General features: G+C 44.5%; 2 protein-coding genes across 16 annotated transcripts in view; both read right to left on the bottom strand.

Moving 5' to 3' along the window:
* The window catches only part of LOC117362971 (actin filament-associated protein 1-like 2), a 76,824-nt gene extending 66,832 nt beyond the window's left edge, over positions 1–9,992 (bottom strand). For all 4 annotated transcript variants that reach the window (XR_004539942.1, XM_033950064.1, XM_033950067.1 and 1 more), the window contains exon 1: positions 9,842–9,992. Coding sequence is in view for 3 of the 4 variants with exons in the window: in XM_033950064.1 (XP_033805955.1) it covers positions 9,842–9,857 (16 nt within the window). In the remaining variant the exon portion in view is untranslated. The remainder of the gene's footprint in view (positions 1–9,841) is intronic.
* A 3,497-nt stretch (positions 9,993–13,489) lies between these two features.
* DMTN (dematin actin binding protein) overlaps positions 13,490–24,358 on the bottom strand; it is a 131,127-nt gene continuing 120,258 nt past the window's right edge. For all 12 annotated transcript variants that reach the window (XM_033948317.1, XM_033948326.1, XM_033948318.1 and 9 more), the window contains 4 exons: positions 17,919–17,926; positions 17,622–17,687; positions 17,268–17,348; positions 13,490–14,629 (listed from right to left, as the gene is read on the bottom strand). In XM_033948317.1, the coding sequence (XP_033804208.1) occupies positions 14,516–14,629; positions 17,268–17,348; positions 17,622–17,687; positions 17,919–17,926 (269 nt within the window). In that variant the 3' untranslated portion in view covers positions 13,490–14,515. The remainder of the gene's footprint in view (positions 14,630–17,267; positions 17,349–17,621; positions 17,688–17,918; positions 17,927–24,358) is intronic.

The following is a 24,358-nucleotide window of genomic DNA, read 5'->3' as shown; positions in this document are numbered from 1 at the left end:
GAGCATTGAATATGACCTCAGTGCATTCTGGTATCTGTAGCCCTGATAGGTTCATTATGTTTGATATATTGCATAATAATAAAATATAAAGAAGCGCAGGACCATGCAGCTCCTAGCGTGCACTGGGGGTTGCAAACTTATAAGAAAGGGAATGGAAGAATAGCCTAATGGTTAATGCAGTGGGCCTTGATCCTGGTAAACTGGATTTGAGTTCCACTGCAGCTCTTTGTGACCTTGGGCAATTCACTTAATCCTCCATTGCCCCAGGTACAACACTGGACATGTCCTCTTTTTACAGAAACGTCGCTGGGAAAAATGGTGAGCAAGCACCAGATCCCACCGAGGGTGTGGGGTGTGAATAGTAAGAGAAGTGCTGGACTGTTGTGATGGGGAGGAAAGGGAAGGGAAGATGCCAGACCACCGGGGGAAGGAGAGAGATGTCAGACTACAGAAGGGGGGAGGAAAGAAGAGATGCCAGCCCAGGGAAAGAAAGGAGGAGGCGGCAGAGATTCCAGACTACAGCAGGGGGAGGGAAAGACAGACGTGCTAGACCACAAAGGGGGGAAGAGGAGCAGTAAGGAGGGGAAAGAGATGCCAGACTGTGGGAAGGAGAGGATAAAGATCTCAAACTATAAGAGGGTGGAAGGAGGAAGACATGTCAGACCATAGAAGAGGGAAAGAGAGGGAAGAAGAGATGGTACACAGAGATGGAGGGGAAGGGGAGAGGGGGAGAACATGGTGGACAGGGATGGGAGGGGTGGGAAGGGAAGGGAAGAGAGATGGAAGAAATGCTTTTTATGGATAGATGGGAATAGGGGAGAAGAAAGAGAGGGGAGATGGTACACATGGATGGTGGGGAAGGTCAGAGAGAGGGAGGAGATGGTTCGCATGGATAGATGGGAAGGGAATACATTGAAAAATATATAGATTTGAGGAGGAAGCAGAAAAATGGAAGAAAGTTGAATGTTAAAAATTAATGCCAAAGAGACCCCGGAATATACTAAAGTTAAGTCGAGATTTGCATCTGATTAATGATCGTCATCTGATTTTTGTCATCTGACTTTTTATAACTAATTGAGTAAGAAGAAATAAGTAAAAGTACAAAGAAAAAGATAAAAAATATAAAAACAAGAGACTATAGAAGATCAAGGGAACATACTATTTTGTCTCAGAGATTGATTATCAAATTTATAACGCTATGACTGGAAGGTGAACTCCTTGGAGGGCTTCGTCTCCACATTAGAGTTTCATATCTCTGAGCGTTTAGAAACTCAATAAATCTGCTGAGAGAAACAGTATTTCACCCATATACATATTTGATGGAGTAAGTCTTATAGTTTGGACTTTAAGTACTTTACTTATCTCCTTTTTAAATTGCATTACCCTGTTTTTAGTTGAAAAGATTGATGTAGGGCAGAAAGTGAAGGAGAGAAAAACAGCAAATGGATAAGAAGGCCCTGGAAACAGAGTTAAGAGCACAGCCAGAAGGAAGTGCAACCAGAGACTGGGAAAAGATGAGTAGAAAAATAAAATCACCAGACAACAAAGATAGGACAAGTGATTTTATTTCCAATTTAGTGATTGAAATGTGATTAGAATTGACATCTGCTGTCTATATTTTGCACTTCAGGAAGAAATGCATTTCTTTCTATTTCTCTGGTATTGTATTGTACTGCATGCAGAGTGTGGTATCTTAGGATTTTGTTTGTGTATAGTAGGACTTTTAGTTTGTGGTCCTATATTTGCACATATGACCAAAGCCAGGTGTTCTGGTAGGAATGAAAGTCATGAAGCGTTATTGGTGTCATGGTCCCAAGTAGGAAGATATTTGTCAGCAGTTTGTTCCGAGCTCCGGATGTATCTGGAGGGCCTTCAACAAGCATGTGTGGATGATGTTACATGCATCCGCACATGCTAGAGGCCCTCCAGACATGGCCTGGAGGTTGGCAAAAACGCGATGAGGCTTTTTGGGGGCGGGGCTGGATGCAGAACAGAGTGAGTTGAAAGCAGGACAAGGCGGGGCTGGAGGCAGAACAGGGTGGAGCCATATATCCAGGTTTTCCCATTCTTAAATGTGGTAACCCCACCTCCAACCCTAGAGGTGACGGTCTCTACATCTCTAGATCATTCAATCCTAGAATAGACAAGCTCTGTGCATCCTGTCTCTTTACCAAAGTCCTCCAGCCCAAGAGATGGCAGGCTCTGCATCCCTATGTCTATTCTAAAGATGACAGGTTCCTTATCCCAGCATCTATCCCATAGCTCTACAGCATTAGAGGTAGGGTTCTGTGTCCCTGAAGTCATCTCAAGTCCTCCCGTCCTATGAGTGATTTTGTCCGTATCACTAAATTTTATGTTTATGTTACCCTGGAAACAAGAGTGGTAGATATAGATTTGGTTTCTTATCTTCTAGTGTGCCCAGGCAGACTAGCACACTTTTTCATTATTCTTATTTTCTTTTCTTACAAAATAATTAAAGGGGAGAGAAAGACCTCAGACTAATTGCTAGTCATTTACAAGCCAGCTGAATGGCTGTTCAGCTAGATTAGACAATGCTATAATCATTGGTCTCCTTCCACCCCCATAATACCTTAAGTATGCTTATTGTGGATATGCTCTTAAAAATTTTTAAGTTGAAAGATTTTTCTAGATACTTGACGACAACAAGTTTATGCATCCAATCATCCAGTCAACTTATCTTATGGTTCCTCCCCCATCGCACCCATGCCTTCAGCTCCCTGCCACTGTACCTGGCACGAGCAGCAGCTCCAACCTGCTGTTCGCGCCAGCCTTGGTGCTACCGTCTGACATTGATTCTGGGTCCCATGACTACGAAACGACATCAGAGGGAGAGTCAACGCTGGTGCAGGTAGCAAGTCAGAGATGCTGCTTGCGCCAGGGAAGCTAAACAGGTATGGGGGAAGGGGCGTGCACACAGCAGGGGGGACGGGGAAGGAGCGGAGGGTGAGGGGGGCACCACCATCCCAGCTGCCTCCCACCCTCGCTATGCCACTGGAGGGAGGGGAGAATGAACTTGGAACATAGGATGGAAGAATGGAGGAAGTGAGGGAAAGAGATGCTGAGGTGGGGGAGGGAATAGAAAAGGAGACTTGTAGGGCACGGGAGTTAGTGAGAGGGAAAGAGAGATGATATACATGGGGGAAATAAAGAAAGATGAAAATTGTTGGGCATAGGGAGGGAGAGAAATATTGGACATGGTGGTGAGAAAGGCATGAGGTACAGATGCATGGGGATGAGAGAGAGATGAGAGGGTGGAGATGGAACAGTGGGCTGGATGAAGAATAAAAGTAAGTGAAAACCTCCTATCTTTTCTTTCTATTTAAACTACAGTTCTTTATTTTGAGAACTGTTTATTTAATGTTTTTACAGACTGTGTACTGTATAAAACATAAATACACACGTGATCCAAGTTACATACAAATTCAACTTAAGAACGGTTCTAAAAACAGAACCAATTCCACAGCCATGGAGGGAAAAAAACTGACAACACGGGAAACTTTTCACTAGATTCAGGGCAGCATAAAAGAGTGCTTAAGAGGAGTGGATATCTAATGCCCCCCCCCCTTCTCTCAGCCAACCCAACCACCCTATCCCAGATAGCTTTCTGCAGTAGTTAGAAATCCCCTTATATGGCAGACTGACCCTGTCTGGTACATCCCAAGAAGCATCACATGGGCTGGTGACCCCTTTTTTTTTTGAAGATGTCTCCTGGCTTTCGTTAAAAGGAATGGTAGGTAGGCCGGAAAGGGGGGGGGGGTTGGGAAAGGGATGGGGTGCCTCTAGATACCAGGTATTCAAATTTTTTTAATTGGGAGGAAAGGGGGATTGGAGATGGAGAGGAGTCATTACTACCAGGGTAAGATTTTTTTTGATGTAGGGAGAAGGAGGTCGGATTAGAGAGGGAAGCCATTAGACTATCAGGGAAAGATTTTTTTTAAATGGGGGAAGAAGGGTTGGGTCAGCAAAGAAGGGGGGCTGCTAGACTACCAGGGAAAGATTTTTTTTAATATTGTGGGAAAAGGGCAGGAAGATTGGGGCAATGTGACCTCCAGTGTTTAAATTTTTTAAAAAAAGTAACCTTCTAACATGTGACATGGAGTAATGGATTTTTATTGAATTATGGGGACACAGGATAAAGGCAATAGGTTCAGTGTTCTCCCCAGGGCCTTTCAGCCGGGCGCTCCGCCCAGCTAATTTAGATGAGCGCCCGGCTGTAATCTCGATGGAAATCCTGCTGCTGCTGCTGCCTTCTGCTCAATATTTAAAAAAAAAACAAAAAAAAAAACCTTCTCACCGGTTTGGAGATTTATTGGGCTGACTCGGCACAGCTTGAATCGCAGGAGCCTGACTTTTTTTTTTTTTAGTTTTTAACGCCAGCAAGCGACTTGAACCCATGCTCCGGGGCTCTAACATATGAATGCCGCTTCTCTCCGAAACCGGAAGTCACGTCCCGAGGGGGGAAGAGAAGGGAAGTCGGCATGCACACGCCCCGGAGCATGGGTTCGCTATAGGAGACAGGTCAGCTTACAACTTGCTCTTGATTGCTTCGGGCTTTCCTCACTGCCGGGTCCTCACGCAGTGTTCCCTCTAAGGTGAGCGCATGAGCGATCGCTCACTATTTTCAGTGGCGTCGCTCATGCTTCTTCTGGTGTTGCTCACTCGAGCGGAGGTGAGAGGAAGCGGCCGCGGTGGCGGTCTGCCCTGCTCGCCTAAGATGCAGCAGCGGCGACTCCTTTCATGATCCCCGCAATCAGTGGCGTATTAAGTGGGGGGCGGTCCGCCCCTTGGTCTCACTGGTGTAAAGCCGGCCCTGCAGCTCCGGACTTCCCCACACCTGCCCCCCCTTCAAATCGCTATTATTTTAAATGTTATAGCGGCGGCGCTGTATCCATCAGTGGAGACGTCTAACCTCGGCCTGCCCCGGAACTCTTACTGCAACAGTGACTTCCTGTTCCTGCCTAGAAGGGCGGCTGCTGCAGTAAGAGTTCCGGGGCAGGCCGAGGTTAGACGTCTCCACTGATGGATACAGCGCCGCCGCTATAACATTTAAAATAATAGCGATCCGAAGGGGGGGGGGGAGAAGGTGCGGGGAAGTCCGGAGCTGCAGGGCCGACGTTAGAGGGAGTAAGAGTTGATGGTGCCGCGGGGGGGGGGGGGGGAGGGGGGAAGGGAGGAAGGAAGAAGAGGAACCGAAGCATGGCAATTGTGGGGAAGTCCAGAGCTACAGGGAAGAGTGTTCAAGATCAATATGATCTCCTCACAGAAGAAAGACAGAGAGAAAGAGAGAAGCCTGGACCAAAGGGAAAGACATGAGGCAGATACTGGAGAGGGGGGAGAGAAGGGAAGGAGATAGAGATGTCAGACCATGGGGTGGAGTGGGAAGGAAGGAAAGGAGAAGAGAGAGATGCCAGAGCATAGGGGACGGGTGGAGACAAAAAATGGAGAGGGGTTGAAGCTGAAATAAATCATGTACAAAGGAGAGAAAGGGCACAGGATATAGAGTTTATTGAAGGGACATAGAAAGAGGGAAGATACCATATGGAACAGAGAGAGGGCAGACATTGGATGGAAAAGGCAGAAAGGGTGGACAGTGGATGCAAGGGGCAGAGATAGGGTGGACAGTAGATGGAAGGGGTAGAGAGAGAGAGGGCAGAGGCAGGGTGGAAGAGGCAAAGAGAGAGGACAGATGTTGCATGGAAGGGAGCGAGGACAAATGCTAAATAGAAAGAAGAGAGTGAAGAGAAGATGACTAAAGCAGAAACGACAAAAGGTAGAAAAAAAAATTTTTGTTGCTTTACGTAGAATCAAGTAGTATTGTAACTGTATTGATTAAAATTTATCAATAGGAAATGGAAATAAGGCAATTTTGGGGGGGAATAAACCCCTTTCCTCAGGTCAGGACAGGATATCATAACAGCTGTATACTGTACTGTCTTGAAGAAAGATTTGGCCTCTGAAAGCTAATTGAAAAATGGATTAGTCCAATAAAATGGTATTTTCATATTTCTCATTATTTTATTTCTATTTGTTAATTTGTAAAGTGGTGACTGTTATGTAGAAGTTTTTTTTCAAATTTACATCTACTGTTTTTATATTTTGCACAGTATTAGGGGACATGTGTCACTGTTTCTATGGTGTTGCATTGTATGCAGAGTCTGGTTTCTTTGTTAAGTTTAACTTTTGTCTACATATTTCTATTTTTAGTTTGTGATTATTCCATATTGGGCGAGGGTGTATCTGTGTTCTGTGTGTATGAAAAGGACATGGTTTTCTGTTAGCATCGACTACGGGATCAATTGACTGTGTAGGATCTGGTTTGTTTAGTTTTATAATGCGTGTGTTGGTGCTATCATGCTCACTGCAGTGTTTAAGATGCTGCCTTTTCCTAGATGCACCCTTATTGTGTGACTCATGTATTATTACTAAAAAAATATATTTTTTTATATAGAGGAGGGTTTGTTAAAAAAATGATTAGCACTGGCTGTCATATATACTAGGTACACCACTGGATTTAATGACCCTATTCTAACTTTACTGTTGACATAGGTGTTGTCCCCCCAACACACAGACACACCCATTATAAAGAATTAAATTAAAGTTGTATTATCATCAAGCAGCTTTCAAATGACATTATAAGCAAATAAAAATAAAATATTTTTATACATTGCTAATTATTACCTGCATCTTTACCTATACTGTTTTGCCCTAGCTCTTACTTTGCAGTATAGCAAAATAAAAAAGAAGCAGATAAAGATCAATCACACAGGTGCCCTTCAAGGCTCAGTAACACCTCTGCATAAATTATGTGGAAGAGGTCTGGAAGTGGGGATAGCATCTATTTCATATCCTCAGTGAGACCTCAGGAAGGAACCTAGTGATCAAAACATTATTAGAGGTGTTGTACAGCCATTTCTTGTATGACTGGATGAGCTATATTTATCTTTTTTTTTTTAGTTGTTTAAATTCATGCAGAAATAAATGGTTAGATTGAACCTAATGACTTCGTTAACGCATTTCCCTTTTTTAAACCTCTATACTATTTGAAAGAGGGTGAATATCTAATTATTCACTTCTAGAATTGGATACTTCTTAAATTTAGTAAAGTGTCAAACCTTAAAAAAGGAAGTCATATCGAGCATTGGAAAATAATAATAATTAACTAATAAAAATAGTATACATTTAATTTTCCCCACTACCAAATTTCCCCACCCCGCCCACCCGGCTACTTTTTCATGCCACCCGGCTGGAAAAAATTTCTGGGGAGAACACTGAGGTTGTTTATTTATTTGGATTTATTAACCACCTTTTCATGAAGAGATTCACCCAAAGCAGTTTACAATTCATTGAATAGTAGTCAGGTACTCTTAAGTATTTGTCCTATCTGTCCTGGTAGGCTCACAATCTAACTGTGGTACCTGGGGCAATGGAGGAGGGTAAAGTGACTTGCTCAGACTCACAAGGAGCACGAGGATCAAACTTGCAACCTCAGGGTGCTGAGGCCAAGCTAAAGGCCCACTTTTTTGAAACTGCTTTCAACTCTTAACTCCCTGCTGTCAGATACCTAGACCCACTGTATCATTTCCTCTACCATAATCTCCTCAACCCTATAATGTCCTGTCTAAATTAGATTGCAAGCTCTTCTGAGCAGGGACTGTCCATTGTATGTTAAAATGTACAGCGCTGTGTATGCCTTTTCAGCGATATAGAAATAATAAATACTAGTAGTGCAAGGTTGAAGATTCACCGAAAGTGCCTAATACCTTTACACCAACCCTGAGAATAGGAGAGAGGATGTGGGGAGGCTGCCCCATTCTGACAAGTCGATGTTCAAAACTCCTGCGCTATTCTCTACCACAAGGAGCAGTGCAAAAAATAACTTCCTAGTATTCAACACTAATAGCATGCAAATCATATGCATAGAAACATGATGGCAGATAAAGGCCAAATGGCCCATTCAGTCTGCCCATCCGCAGTAACCATTATCTCGTTCTCTCTCCGAGAGATTCCATGTGCCTATCCCAGGCCCTCTTGAATTCAGACACAGTCTCTGTTTCCACCACCTCTTCCGGGATACTGTTCCACGCATCTACCACCCTTTCCGTAAAAAAGTATTTCCCCAGATTACTCCTGAGTCTATCACCTCTTAATGTCATCCTATGCCCTCTCATTGCAGAGTTTCCTTTCAAATGAGCATCGTGAAGTTCTTTCCTTCTGTACAGGGCTGCAGAAGTAAGAAATTTCATAATCATACCTTACGATAAAGAACTTCGAACATTGTTGCTCACAGCGTGCTCTTATAAACATTTTAGAACACAGCTGAAGACCTATCTTTTTCCAAGCACTTGACTAACTAACTTATTCTATTCCCTGGATCATGTTTACTGTTAATAATTTTTTGTAAACCGCGTTGAACTAACGGCTACGCGGTTAACAAGTACAATGTAATGTAATGTGCCTGGCTCATGCACACAACAACTGAGTATAAGCAAAATTCCTGTGCCCCTTCCCCATCTTTCCTCTATCCCTATCCTTCCATCCAGCATCTCCTCTCTACCCGTCTTCTATCATGTCCCCATTTGCTCTCTCTCATCCTTCCATACAGCATCTTATCTCTGCCCTTTTTTTTATCAAGTATATCATCTTTTTCTTTCATGTGCCCCCCTTCCCTCTCCCTCATCCTTTCATCCAGTGTCTGTGTCTCCCCTCTCTCCCCGTTCCTTCCATCCAGCCTCCCCACTCTATCCCTTGTCCATTCAGGGTCCTTGTTTCTCTTCCCATCCTTCCATTTAGCATGTCCCCTCTTTCTCTACCCCATCCAACTTCTCCCCTCTTCCCCTTTTCCATCATGTCCCCTTTTTCAATCGTAATCCTTTCCATTTTGCATGTCCCCTCTACCCTTTTCAACCCAGGCCTTATTATCCCCTTTTTCTCTCCTCATCCTTCCATTAACATGACCCCCCTCTCTCTCTGCATCCCCCCATCCTTCTATCCAGCATCTTCCCATACTCCCTACCCTTCCATCCAGCTGTCCCACACCCCTTCCCAGGTTACTTTGGGTTCCTTCCTCCTGCTGCTTCCAATCTGCAAAAAGAAGAAGAACAGGCAGAGCTGCTGTGCTCAGGTGCGCGCTGTTGGCTGTGCCGGTACTTTGCCCCAGATCGGGAATTGACTTCAGAGGAGGTAGAGGACCGACACATCTGACAACGCGCGCCTGAGCAGAGTGGTTCCATGCGCCTGTTTCTTCTTGCCAGTTAGTATTGCCCCCTGCTGCCCCAAAACTGGAGAAAATATAGAAAATAAAAAAGCTGCCCAGATGCTTGACAGAGCCTCACAAAAGAGAACATGTCCAGAGAAACCCAGACATATGGCAACCCTAGAGTTTCAAATCCTAATGTGATTCCTTGTGATCTTGGGCAAGTTACTTAACTCTTCCTTCCCTCAGGTACAATCTTACCCTGACCCCCCTTTACAAAACTGTACCACAGTTCTTAGCGCCGGTCATGGCGGTAACAACTTCGACGCTCATAGAATTCCTATTAGCATCAGAGCACCACTGCAGCCAGCGCTAAAAACCATGCTACAGTTTAGTTAAAAAAAAAAGGGATGGGGATTGTAAAGTCTTTGAGAGACAGGAAAATACCTCCTGTAGCTGAATGCTACTATTGAAAGGAGCTAAATTCAAATAAACAGCTCTGCCTAGTTGTAACAGAGTCAGAAATGTCAGCCAGAGCCTGGGAGTATTGTATATCCGGAGATTGGGACAGGAATTGTTTCACTAAAGAATGGCAGTGCAGGGAGTCAGTCACTCCTGGTTTCTTACCTTTTGGTTTCTCCATGCTGTAGTGTTACGTCACTGCTTCCAGGATGCTGTCGTAGAGTCCCCAGGTCACAAAGCAGAATCTCAGCAAAACAGTAATGGAAGGACGGAGACAATCCAGCTCAGTCCAGCAACAGAAAAAGGCTCTCCACGCCTCACTGATCCCAGGATTCTGAGAGGAGCCAGTGTGGCGGGGCAAGCTAAAACTGCCATCTACAGGGCATCAGAGGCTCTGCATGCAGGTCCTACACTTCAGCACACTTTCTCACCCCATCTCTCTTCCCCCCAGAAAACTAGTACTCCCAGCTCAACATTACATTACTCCTAGCACTATAATACTTCCCTGCCACGCACCTTCCAGTCTCTACAGTAGATTCAGGGGTCTAAAAGTTGTTGTAATTTCATTTTTGTTTTTTCATTGTTTTTGAAGTTATTTGGAGCCTCACTGTTTTCCCACATGTCAGTGAAGATCATGTGACCTAACAAAAACCTGAAAACAGCAGTCTCATCGACTGTTCATGATGCCCATGCAGGAATCCTCCTCTGGAGTCAGGAGATCCTGATAAGTCATCTTAGGAGTTCTGTCTTGGCCAAACAGGATTTTAACTGAGCAAATCTTTCTCACTGTACTCCTGTTTTTACCATCCATAGCAATCAGTGCCTTATGGGCACTGACACCACAACGGTATTTAATACAGTCTGAACTGGTTCCCACGCTTTTTATATGTATAGAATGAGCCTCTGCCCAGTTTGTATGCATTGTGTGTATATCTTGTACATGATGATTTTAAATATTATTATTTATCCTTTTTATTTATCTATTCATTAGTTAACTGTTTATTGGACTTATTGTATTTATATTTATTAATCAGGTTTATTTGTTCTTATTGTTTTATGCTTTGCATGTTGACCTGTTAGTGAGATGGTATTTTGTTGTATTTCACGATAAAATTTAAGCCCATGAAGCAGTCCATGCAGGGCGAAACACAGTCCTTTCGGGCAGTATTTTAGCCTACTTTAATAAAGATTTTTTTAAGTCCTATTCAACTTTGACTGTGTCTGCCTCCATGATCTCCTTTCTTTGTGACCTAGCAGACTATTTGCCTACTTGTTTCTTGGGCCCTATATACAAAGCCTAAAGGTACTTTTGTACTTGTAGGCAATGTTCCAGTTTTTCTTTAGAATGTTTGGTTACGTATGTGTGAGACAGAAAAATTCCCATAGATTCTGCACATCCTTTTTTGCGTGAGCAGGAAAAATATTAAGTGCAGATCTGAAAACATTGAGCAAACTGCAAATTCAACCAAACAACTATTTAAAATAGTAAACAGCCTACTGAAGACCCCACAACAGAACCAGCCCTCCCAGTCATAACTAACTGTGGGCTTCATCAAGACCTACAGACAGTCCCATCAAAGCTCCTACCAGATAATGAAGAGAAAACATGCTTTCCCCTCAACCATGCAGAGCCATCTGGGACTCATTTAACCAGGTCACAGAGGAAACTCTTGAAAAACACCTGAAAGGCCTACAGCCTACCCTCTCAACCCCTGTTCAGCAAAACTAGCACGACAAACTAACATAGGCCTCATTGAAGGAGGTCACTAAAATCTTTGTAGAAGGGCAGCTACCAATACTAAAAAGAGCTCCCTTGATGAGGACAAGCTAGAAAACTACTGATCAGTCTCTAACATTCCTTTCCTGTTTATAGAAGAGACAGTCTGCATTCAACTCAACGACTGGCTGACTGAAAATAATTGCCTAGACTAGGGGTGGGGAACTCCGGTCCTCGAGGGCCGGAATCCAGTTGGGTTTTCAGGATTTCCCCAATGAATATGCATGAGATCTATTTGCATGCACTGCTTTCAATGCATATTCATTATGGAAATCCTGAAAACCCAGCTGGATTCCGGCCCTCGAGGACCGGAGTTGCCCACCTCTGGCCTAGACCTATGTCAGTCTAGATTCAGACCTGGGTAAGGAACAGATGTCCCTTCTTGAGGATCTGCACAGAAAATGTGACAGGGGATCTACCTTGATGCTAGTGTAGCTGGATTTCTCAACAGCTTTCGACTCTGTGGATCATAATATCATGCTTACAAGACTGGCAGAACAATGAAAGAAGAGGCACAGAAGATAGCAGGAGATAGCATGTCAAAGCAGCTCCTGATTGGTGTAACCATGACTTTAGTACCAGGAAGAGGCGGTCGGAAAATACCGCGAATTACTGAGTCTGCGATTTGCAAACCGCAAATTCGCGGGGGTTTACTGTATGCTCATTCTGCAACAGGATTATTTCATTGTAGTCCTATTATTAAATTTCTGTTTACTGATTTTAACTCTACCTCATTAATTGTATTTATGTTTATATTTGGTCTTGGTCTTTTATTACTGTTATGCTGTTAATAAAATTGTAAGTTTTATGTTGAATTATACCTGCTGTATACCGCCTTGGGTGAATCTCTTCATAAAGGCAGTTAATAAATCTCAATAAATAAATGTGATCCTGCATTCATACTTTGCTTCTTTGACATCAAAAATACCCTTTTTAAAACACTGCAAAGTAAATATTTTGCCCAAGATACTATAAATGGTGCCTGAAGTTAGGCACCCAGATTGGTGCACCTAGCTTATTCAATTAGGTTAAATTGGCGCTGATAACTGAAAAGTGCTATTAAAAAGTAATTAAAAACAATTTTAAAAATTAATTATCTGGTAGGTGCCTAACTCGGTAGGCGCTAACTCCAAGGAGCCTACCAGAAAGTAGGCATGGTTAAGGGTGGAATTTGGGCATGGTTTGATTTAGGCGTTCTCATTTAGGCCAAGAAAACCCTGGCATAAATGGGAGTGCACCTAATGTATCAATGCCTACCGGTGCTAAAGACTGCTTAGGTGTGATTCTATAAACAAGTTACATAGAAAACATAAAAAAAATGATGGCAGAAAAGGGCCATAGCCCATCTAGTCTGCCCACACTAAAGATCCCCTTCCCTAAATTTATTCTCCCAGATATCCTATATGTCATCGAGTCTGCCTATTCCGATGACTCTCCCCCCCACTATTACCCTCTTAGAGATCCCACATGCACATCCCATTTATTCTTAAAATCTGGCATGCTGCTGGCCTTGACAACCTGCACAGGAAGTCTGTTCCAATGATCAACCACTCTTTCGGTGAAGAAATACTTCCTGAAGTCGCCATGAAATTTCCCTCCCCTGATTTTTAGCGGATGCCCCCTTGTGGCCGAGTTAGGTGCTGTTTATAGAATCAGGGCCTTTGTGAACACAGTGCATCACATTTAGTTGTCTTGATGGGGTCCAATGTTCAGCCAGGCCTATTTTTCCCAAGCAAATAGGTACACTCAATACCTGTCCCGCTATAGCCACATGCCGTCTTGTTAGAGTCAGAAAGACATTAAGAGCATCTCCCCCCTCCCCCGTAAGTAAAACCTTGAACCCCAGAACTCTTCATTCCCACCAGAATTGTATAAAAGTCCCTCCCCCCCATGAAAAACAAGCAATCCATTAGCTCCTGATAAATGCCACACCACCTTTAATAAGAAGCAGAAAAACCCCACTCACAGGAATTGTCCAATAGCAGCAAAAACAAACAGAACAATAAAACCTAACCCCATCCCACCCACCCTGCACCCCAAATTAACAAAACAAGAGAGATCCAGGAAGGGATGTGCGTCTGGAAGCCACAAAGCTTATTTATAGTGATGTCACTGTTAATATGAAGCTGTGAAAGGCAACTCTGGGCTTGTGATTCTCCAGGAACATACATTCTTTAGTGTCCACCTGCAAGCCAGGCTCCCTCCAGCTGTGCAACAGATGCAGAGAAGGGCAGGCTGTACCCACACTCCTGGCACTCCTCCAGGCTGTTATCCCTACGTGAGGGTCGCCTCAGCCTGGTGTGTAAGGATAAGAGGAAAAGACAGGGGGAAATTAAGGAATTTGAGGATCTCATCAGTGACTCAGCTTTGGTACAGAGTAACCTTTTCTTTCGTGCTAAATGTATAACCTCTCATTACTGAAGTGATGCAGCTTTCTTCCTATGATTAGTGTGTATACTGCTACAGGGCAAGCAACTATTCAGTACTGAGCCAGTATAAAATATTGTCAATAGTGATACACTACAACGCTCCTTTACACTACTGGCCCAATGCAACATCTCCTCCGCTGCTGATAAAATGCAAAACCATCTTATCAGCAGCAAACTGGAGTGTGACCATATGCTACTTGTTCAACCCTTCCTTTTGCGCAACCGTGATGCACTGTGACCTCTCATCTGTTCCTCTCCGTAGAGATAAAAGATCACCTCTTATTATCAATAGTAAAATAGTGCAGCTCTAACATTGTCAATGAAACACTAATTTTCAAAGCATGAATTTTTACAAGGCAGCGGTGCACCCCTAGCTGGGGGATGGGGGAATGGGTTGGGAAAGGCTGCTGCTGGGGCAAGGAAGAGCAAAGCTGGGGGTACTGCCATGCCCTTGGTACACTTCCTGCCCCACTGCACAATCATATCTGCCACCAAGTCAGGAAACGTCAACTACCAAAAATCAGTCCTGGGTGCTTGGAGAGGATGGATTCTCTCATTCTCTTTCTTTGCTGTAAAGCGCCTCTAGGTGCTGATGGATCAAAGGATCTGGAGTGCCCTCTTCCAGGGTGTGGCTCAGAAGAGGAAGGCTCTCTTCTTCAAGTCATTCCTCTTCCACAGGGCAAGTTTATTGAACTCTTCTATGGGCATCTGAAAGAGACGCTGGAACTCATCTTGGGACAGGTGTCTCTACAGGAAGGGAGGGAGACGCTGTGTCAGGCAATCTGCATACTATCTGCACACCTGTAATCCTTACATATGTACATGCAACATCTACACACACTCTCAGTTATCCAGCACCCATGGGGATTGGTAGATGCTGGATATCTGTAGTTTCTAGTTGCTTGAGAGTTACCATTAAAAATAGGTCTAACTACTGTAATACTATATATCCCATCATCCCCCCACCTCCACTTGTAGATCCTGCATCTGTTCCTACCTTCTCACCCTCCTTTCTGATCTGGATCACTTTCTCTCCTCCCCCCCCTTTCACTTATGGGTCCAGCATCTATCTATCTCCACTCCCTTGTCTTTCACCCTGCTGGATCTGCTGGACCCTTTACCCCACACTTCTGGTCCACCTCCCCCCCACGAGTCTGCCCTCCCTCCCTCTGCATGGGTCTGGCACTTCTGGACTCTCCTTACTTACCTGAAGTAATAGCGGCAGTAGTCCTGACCTGCCACCCCTCTCCAGCCCTGAAGCAGCAGGGGTAGCAGTCCTGACCTGCCAACCCCTCCAGTCCTAAAACAGCAGCGGCATTAGTCCTGACCCACCAATCTACCCTCCCTCCTTCACCAGAAGCAGCAGCTGATCAGAAGAGGTAGCACTATAAACAGACTGCTCATGGCCAGCCCCAGCAGGGCTTTTCCTCTGTTGTGTTGGAACCGACGCGGCAGAGAAAAGGCCCTGCTGGGGCTGGCCGCTAGCAGCCCATTTATAGCGTTGCCTCTGTTACCAGACTGCCGCTGCTGCTTCGGGTAAGTGAAGGAGGTAGGAGGGTTGGTGGGTCAGGACTGCTGCCGCTTTGGAGCGGGAGGGAGTGTTGGCAGATAAGGACCACTACTGCTTCAGGTAAGTGAGAGATGGATGGAGGGGGGTTGTCAGGTCCGGCTGTGCTGCTGCTTCAGGGCTGAATGGAGGAAGGGGGGTTGTCAGGACCAGTTGCCGCTACTGCTTCAGGGGCTGGAGGGAGTTTGTGGCTGCCGCAAATGCTTCGGGGGGCTGTAGTAGGGAAGGGAGGGGGCGTTTGTGGCTGCTGCTGATGCTTCAGGGGAGTTTGTGGCTGCTGCTGTTGCTTTGGGGACTGGAGGGAGGGAGGCAGGTTGTTGGGTCAAGAGCGTAGAACTTTGGGGTTGTCAGATCAGGAAAACAAAAACAATTTTGGAGGTTGTCAGTCAGGAGCGTGGTAGACAATTTTTTTTCGACGGTTTCTACTGGGATTCTACTGTATATATCTATATATAGTGTAAATAAAATAGAATGAGGATGTTTGTAGTTAATACTTGGCAGGGCGATGGGTGGGGAGGGGGCAGGGATGGCCACAACAAAATGATAAATGGATACTTATCTGCTTATCTTTGTGCCACATTATCAGTTTAAAGTAGGGTTACCAGACTTCCAGATTTCCCTGGACATGTCCTCTTTTTAGAGGACTGTCCAGGCATCCGGATGTTTTTTCAAAACCCGGCACTTTGTCCGGATTTCGAAAAGCTTCAAGCTCGGGACCACGTCGGGTGGGCATCTGCGCATGTGTGGATGCAATGCGGTGACGTCACACATCGCATCACATCTGCACGTGCAGATGCCCTCCTGATGCAGCTCCAAGCCTGAGAAGAGGTTGGGGGGGGGGGGCTGAGCTGGGGTCAAACAAGGCGGGACTTGGGCCAACAGGGCGGGACCAGGGGTCTGGATTATACAGTCGTAAAATCTGGTTAAGGCAAATCTTGAACAGACAGTCCTAAACAGATAACTTACTCATTTATGTTAGGACTATTAATTACATGCACTTAAAACAGAAAGTTACCTAGATGGCGCTATCTGGATCACTTTTGGCCCTTTTCCTTCCTAGCCCTTTTTCTTCTAATCTAAACAAAGCATCTACAGCAGCTGTTCCCAGTTATTCAGCATAAACAATTTATGCCACTAACTTTGAAGTGAATCATTTAAATTGTGTGGGATATTGTCCTCACTCTTTTTACTTACATTTGCACACATGAACACACTTTACACTTACAAACGCACAAGTATTCTGTCTACAGTTTCCAATGGCAACATAGGAGGGGAAAAAGATAACAGGCGCATCTTCACACAGAGGCTCGTTTTCAAAGTACAGTACACTTCTCCCTCCGTATTCGCGGTGGATACGGGCGGAACATAGCCACGGATATGGAAAAACCGCAAATTTCAACAGTTATTCGCTGTTTTTCTGTAAAAAGCCCGAAAAAAGACACAAAACCACAAATAAAATTACCTGTTCCTGTCAAGAAAGTGCTGCGATTTCATTTGTACAACGCTGAGAGGATCGATTTTCTCTGTGCATCGCTGGGAGCTTCCTTTGACATAAATTTGGAGACGGAGCCTGCGCACGAAAAACCGTGAATAACCGAAACCGCGAATACGGAGGGAGAAGTATACTTAGATACACAAAGTACCACAGAAACCTGTGTCTAAGTGCTTTGAAAATGAGTCCCTAAGGCTCTTACTTATTCCCTTTCTCTCTCATTGTTTCCTTTCCTCATATCCCCTTCATCCTCTGTGCCCCTTTCTTTTGTCATCCCTCTCTCCTTTGGCCCTCATTTCCTTGTGATATGTGCATTCACGTCTCACCTCCAGTCGTGTCCTGTCAACACCAGGTGGCAGCTTTATGCGCCCTCTGTTGGTCACCATCAGCATTTCATATGGATAAATCTGAAATAGTCATGAAGCTTGCAAGGTTAGTGTTTTAAAGCCCACCTGCCATGTTTGTGCACTTCTCTCCCTGTAACACTGCTAGTACACACACATATCCAGCACCCCCACCCTGTATCACTGCCAATACCCAGCACATGCCTGCTCTCTGCTTGTAACAGTGCCAGTACCTAGCATATTTCAGGCTATTGTCATTTCTTTTTTACTTTTCTTGGTGTAGATTATCCCTGGAAACATTACATAAGAAGGCTCACTCCTTGGAACAGGCACTACCTTTTGCTCTAGCATACTGGGCAGTGAGGTTCCTCTATCCATCCGCGACCTCTGACCCCTACCATTCTGTAAGATAAAGAAAGAATAAGAACCAGAATAATCTTAAGGCACAAGAGGCCATCATCAGTCAAGCCTCTCTCTTTTATGGAAACCACAAATTTCAATCAATGCCATTTCTAGCATCTGTATTACAGGGCTGCTGAAAAATTCAAACATTAAACCACAGACAACTGTACAGAACAGAAAACAAGAGGCCTGACCTTCAAGTCCAGCGCTGTGCCCAATCACAACTCTTACCTGGAGTTCTGCAAAACGAGAAAACAACAGAACAGGAGCTGAAATACTACATCCAAGATAACACTCCGTCTTTCCTCCTTCATTAAGAAACTCTCAAATGCAGGAGGGAGGACAAAATACAGGTGTGTGTTACAGGAAGGGGATGAATAAACACAGGGTGTGGATGGAAAAAGGGAGGTTTTATAGCAAAGGGAAAGGGGGATGGGATTTGATATACGGTTTTTCTGTAATTACAATGAAAGAAGTTTTCATACTACAGTATATACCAGGGGTGGGAAACTCCAGTCCTCAAGGGCTGTAATCCAGTCGGATTTTCAGGATTTCCCTAATGAATATGCTTGAGATCTATTTGCATGCACTACTTTCAATGCATATTCATTGGGGAAATCCTGAAAACCTGACTGGATTCCGGTCCTCGAGGATTGGAGTTGCCCACCCCTGGTATATACAGATGCTGTGGTGGGAATTGAATCTGATTTCCCTGGTTCTCAGGCATGGATCTCAAAGTCCCTCCTTGAGGGCCGCAATCCAGTCGGATTTTCAGGATTTTCCCAATGAATATGCATTGAAAGCAGTGCATGCACATAGATCTCATGCATATTCATTGGGAAAATCCTGAAAACCCAACTGGATTGCGGCCCTCAAGGAGGGACTTTGAGACCCCTGTCAGGCCACTGCACTAACCATTAGGCTACTCATCTACTCCAAGCACTGTGGCCCTTATGCACTAAATAGCACTATCCTTTAGCAGAGCAGTTTAGTCCTGATTTTTCTATGGTAATCTTACTCCTGATGCAGTAAGAATTATTGATAGAAGGGCAGACTATTTTGATTTATTTATTATTAGGATTTTACTGTTTATGAAGTATGCTTAAGCCATCTTGTGCTACCTCTTTTACCCTACCTTTTGTTCTTTCCCTTTTTTCTTATGAAACCCGAAATTGTAACTTTTATTTTTCCCTTTCCCCTCAAGTACGTTTTAAATGTTTTTATGTCATGTTAATATAATTATTATGTTAAGTTTCTTATCTCTTTTTATTGTATTATGTACATCGCTTAGAAACCGTTATAGGCGATCCATCAAATGATTGAATAAACTTGAAACTTGAAACTATATACCGCCTATCAAGGTTATCTAGATGAGCTATTTGGCCTTTATCTGCTGTCATGTTTCTATGCTTTTAACCAAAACTAATTTAAAAAACAGAGTAGAGCACAAATTTAAAAAACAAAAGCAAATCTTTAAGAAATAGAAAACAAATAGCTGCAAATCTTTGGAGGAAAGGACACCAGAATGAAATGTAACACAGATCATTGGATCTCTTATAATGTACAGTTATTTCAGATCCTGATCTAACATACAAGCTTATAATTATCTGCCCTACCTCCACCACCCATATATGAAAACTGAAAAAGGGTTTTTGGGTTGTTTTTTTTAAACAGACAACAGTGTATAGGTCCCATATGTCAATTCCAACATATCAATACTAATTATGTGACTAATAAAAATCTTATCTGTCTTATCCAGACTCCAACACTGGTTAAAGTATACTACATCCGACGCTTCACCTAACAGCTTGAAAGTGTTTAGATTTATCCAATCTGATCTGGGGGATTTTTCAGTATAGCCACCTTTCTTACAGTGCCACAAAATAGGGTGCTGGAGGTAGGACAGATGGTTATAAGCTTGTATGCTAGATCAGAATCTGAAATAACTGTGTTATAAGACCATTCCCAGATCCCGAAGCATACTATAGCTATCAACCTGTTGTTGAGGAAGGAATGTTCAGAGTTGTATAGTGTCCAGAACAGCTCCGATGAACTGTAGATTCTGAGAGGGCTATAGGTGGGATTTGGGAAAGTTGATCTCAAATCCCAAAGCTTTGTAGGAACCACGTAGTTCATTGGGTTGCTACAATAACCCCCTGAGATGTGGAATCTTTGATGAGCCAGTCATCCTGGTAGAGGAACACCTGAAAACCATAGTTTCACAGAGCTGCTGCCACTACCACTAGGCACTTGGTGAACACTCGTGGAGACGATGCCAGGCCGAAGGGTAGCACTCTATTGAAAAATGCAGATTCCCCACTCGAAATCTGAGGTACTGATGGGAGGTCGGATGAATGGGGATGTGAGTGTAAGCCTCCTTGAGATCTAGAGAACATAACCAAACGTTCTGATCTAAAAGGGGATAGAGAGAAGCCAGTGACCACATGCAAAATTTTTCTTTGACTAAAAATTTGTTGAGAGCCCTGAGATCCAGTATGGGTCGCAGATCGCCCAACTTCTTCGGAACTAGGAAGTAATGGGAGTAAAACCCCCCGCTCTGCTGTTGCAAAGGAACTTCCTCGATGAAGCAGAGCTTGAGCTTCCTGAAGAAGAAGGCGGTCTGGGATGGATTGGAAGGACACTCTCTTGGAGGAAGCTCTGGTGGAATCTCAGTGAAATGAAGAGAGTATCTTTCCCTGATTATTGTCAGCACCCAGAGGTCGGATGTAATGGTCTCCCATTGATGGTAAAAATGATGGAAACTACCTCCTATGGGGAGAGGGGAGGACAGAGGCAGAACGATGGAGGTTTTGCTCTGTATGAGACAGTCAAAAAGGCTGAGAACCCTTACGTGTAGCAGAAGACTGAGGTTTCTGTTGCTTCTGCTGTTGTTGTTTCTTGGGGGGGCGCTTGAATGTAAGGAGCTGCCCTCAGAGGATAACGCCTCTGATAGGATGGAAGAGGTTGAGTAGGTTTTGCAGGAGCTGGCTTGGGCTTTGGTCTGACAATAGAAGCAAAGGATTTTTCATGTTCAGACAACTTCTTGGTGGCAGCCTCGTCAAGAGGTCATTGCCCACACAAGGGATATTAGCCAGACGATCCCGAAGATTGGGATCCATATCAATGGTGCGAAGCCAGGCCAGAAGGCGCATCACTAGTGAAAATGCAGTGACCCTCGAGGAAAGTTCAAAGGCATCATAAGATGATTGAAGAAGAAGCAACCTGAGTTGTGCCAAGGTAGCAGTAACTTGTTGAAACTCCAAATGTCTATATTGACCAAGGTCTTTAGAAAAGCCAGGGAGAATATCAATCAAGTACTTGAAATAAGTAGTGAAAATAAAGTTATAATTCAAAACTCTGGAGGCCATCATCGAATTTTGTTAAAGACAATGACCAAACTTGTCCATGGACTTCAGCAAAGCATTCAATAGCGTATCACACTGCAGGTTGCTGAGCAAGATGAGTTCTATAGAATTGGGCAACACATTGACGAAATGGATTGGGAATTGGCTTGGGGGTAGGCTTCAGAGGGTAGTGGTGAACGGCACCCCCTCCGAAATGACAGAGGTGATCAGTGGAGTTTTGCAGGGCTCGGTCCTGGGCCCGATCCTGTTCAACATCTTTATAAGAGACTTGGCAGAAGGGCTCCGAGGTAAAATAACATTATTCGCCGATGACACCAAACTAAGCAATGTAGTGGGCAAAAGCACAACAGACAAAAATTCAATGCCCGACAACATGATGCACGACCTACTTCTACTGGAGCGCTGGTCTAGGTACTGGCAACTCAGCTTCAATGCCAAAAAATGCAAAGTCATGCACCTGGGCAGCCAAAATCCATGCAAGACTTACACCTTTAATGGCGAGATCCTAACAAGAACTGAAGCAGAACGAGACTTAGGGGTGATCGTCAGTGAGGACATGAAGACTGCCAATCAAGTGAAGCAAGCTTCATCCAAGGCAAAACAATTCATAGGTTGCATACGCAGGAGTTTCGTCAGCCCTAAGCCTGAAGTCATTATGCCATTGTATAGATCCATGGTGAGACCACACCTGGAATACTGTGTGCAATTCTGGAGGCCGCATTACCGTAAGGATGTGCTGAGACTAGAGTCGGTCCAGAGAATGGCCACCCGGATGGTCTCGGGACTCAAGGATCTCCCGTACGAGGAACGGCTAGATAAATTGCAGCTCTACTCACTCGAGGAACGCAGAGAGAGGGGAGACATGATCGAGATGTTCAAGTATCTCATGGGCCGCATCGAGGTGGAAGAAGATATCTTCTTTTCCAAGGGTCCCACAGCAACAAGGGGGCATCCGTGGAAAATCAGGGGCGGGAAACTGCACGGTGACACCAGGAAATTCTTTTTCACTGAAAGGGTGGTTGATCGCTGGAATAGTCTTCCACTTCAGGTCATTCAGGCCAGCAGCATGCCTGATTTTAAGGCCAAATGGGATAGACACGTGGGATCTATTCACAGTGTTAGGTAGGGGAGGGTTATTAGGGTGGGCAGACTAGATGGGCCGCAGCCCTTATCTGCCGTCTATTTCTATGTTTCTATGTTTCTAACCTTGTAATCTCCCTGGGAATGCCCAGGCTAATTTCTTGTTGTAAACCGCCTAGAACTGAAAGGTATTGGCGGGATAGAAGACATCAATATAATGTAATGTAATAAGAGATCCAATGATCCGTGTTACATTTCATGCTGGTTAGAGAATGACACGGGGAAAAAATTTGTGAGCTCGACCCCATCCCCGCCACATCCTCGCCAGCTCAGTTCCCATTCTCACCCCATCCCCACCAGCTCAGTCCCCGTCCAACCCCAGAAGCCATCTGATCCCATCAGCACAAACCTTGTATAGTTATGATTTTATATTGAATTTATTTTATTCAGGTATAAAAAGAAACAATATTCTTTACGATTGTCATTTTATAAACACAAATAATACACAGCAAGGATCAATAAAACCCCTGTCTCCCCTCCCCTTCACAAATATCCCCTCCACTATCAAGAAAACTAAATAAGCCAAATTATTACAGAATGCTACACACCTCCTCTGCCCTCCCCCATGTCCATCTTTCCCTCCCCTGCTCCCTCTGTCCTCCTCCATCTCTCCTTGGCCCCCCTGTCATCCCTCACAAAGCTGGCATCTCTCCCTCCCTCCTTCACTTACCCCATCCTCAAGTCTCACATCTCTCCTTCCTTCTTTCATTTGAGTCCAGCATTTCTCCCTTCCCCCACTCCCTCCCCCAAGTCCCATATTGCCTTCTACCCCTCCATGAATTAGACACATCTCTCAGGAGGGCCTTATCTCTAAATAGCACTCTAGTGGAAGCGGCATCTTGCTGCCAGCCAGTGTACCTGCTGGTCTTCTCTCTCTGCTACAGCCCTTTCCCGTTATCTACTCCTTTTATTCTCCACACCCTGACGCAACCACCTTAAATTTGTTGTAAAAGTTACTGGGCGGCGGCGGCGGCGGCAGCAATTCACCACGTTGTCCTGCTGCTGGTCCCAGCATCTTCTCTCCACTGTGGCCCGCCCTCTCTGAAAACTTCCTGTTTCCGCTGGGACAGGCTGCAGAGGCGAGAAGGTGCCAGGGGCCAGCGGCAGAAGAGCGTGGTGAATTGCTGCTGCCTGGTAACATTTACAACAAATTTAAGGTAGATGCGCCAGGTTGGGGGGGGGGGGAATAAAAGGAGTAGATACTGGGGAAAGGGATGTGGCAAAGAGAGCCGACCAGCAGCTACGCTGGCCGGAAGCCTGTGGCTGCTGGGTGGATGGTCCTGAGTTCAAACTGGCTAGGCAGGGCCCATCTAGGTCCAACCATGGCTAAACCCCCTGCTGCGAGTTAAGACCCCTTCACTGTGTTACTCGGGTGCAGCTGCACCATCTGCTTCTCCCCAGTACCTCTCTTACTGATGGTAATGTGCACATTAGAAAACACTCCAGAGAAACATGTGCCTAAAAATAAAAAACAAAATGCCCTAAAATAATTCAACATATTAAACAGAATAATAATTGCATATTCTGAAAATGTATGCAGATGCTTTAATACTTGGCTCCTGGTCAACCCTAATATCTCAGTCTAACATCTTCCAGCAGCACTCTAACAGAAATCCTATGGTAAGTGGCAACCATAAAATAATTTGTCTATCACTGTGGGATAAGTTGTCAAATGGCCACCAGTCTTCAGATATGCTGGTCTTAGGTCTATTGTTGAGTTACCAAACATGCTTGGAATATATATTATCTGTAGCTGATGGTTAGAGCAGCATTCCGAGAACCAAGGAAACCAACATTCAGATACCACTGCTGCTCCTTGAGATCTTAGTTAAGTCACTTAACCCTCCATTGCCTCAGGCATATACTCAGACTGTAAAACCTCCAGTAACAGAGAAATACTTACTGTACCTGAATTTAACTCGCAGTGAGCTACCACTGAAAAAAGTGTGAGCTAAGTTCATATCCAAAACCCTGTACCAAGTATATTGCAAAGTAATACAAAACCCTACAAATGTCATTGAGGGTCTATAGAGCAATTCTACCATATCAAGATCGCATTGCTTCTTTCTTTTCAAACAGAACCTCTAAAGTTATAATAGGACAATCTTCATCTGACAACCAGAAGCAAAAATTTGGCATTTCCCCTTTTTTTTCAACATCTTTACT

Source organism: Geotrypetes seraphini, chromosome 6, assembly GCF_902459505.1.
Source record: "Geotrypetes seraphini chromosome 6, aGeoSer1.1, whole genome shotgun sequence".
NCBI lineage: Eukaryota > Metazoa > Chordata > Amphibia > Gymnophiona > Dermophiidae > Geotrypetes > Geotrypetes seraphini.
This window is presented reverse-complemented; position numbering and strand designations above follow the sequence as displayed.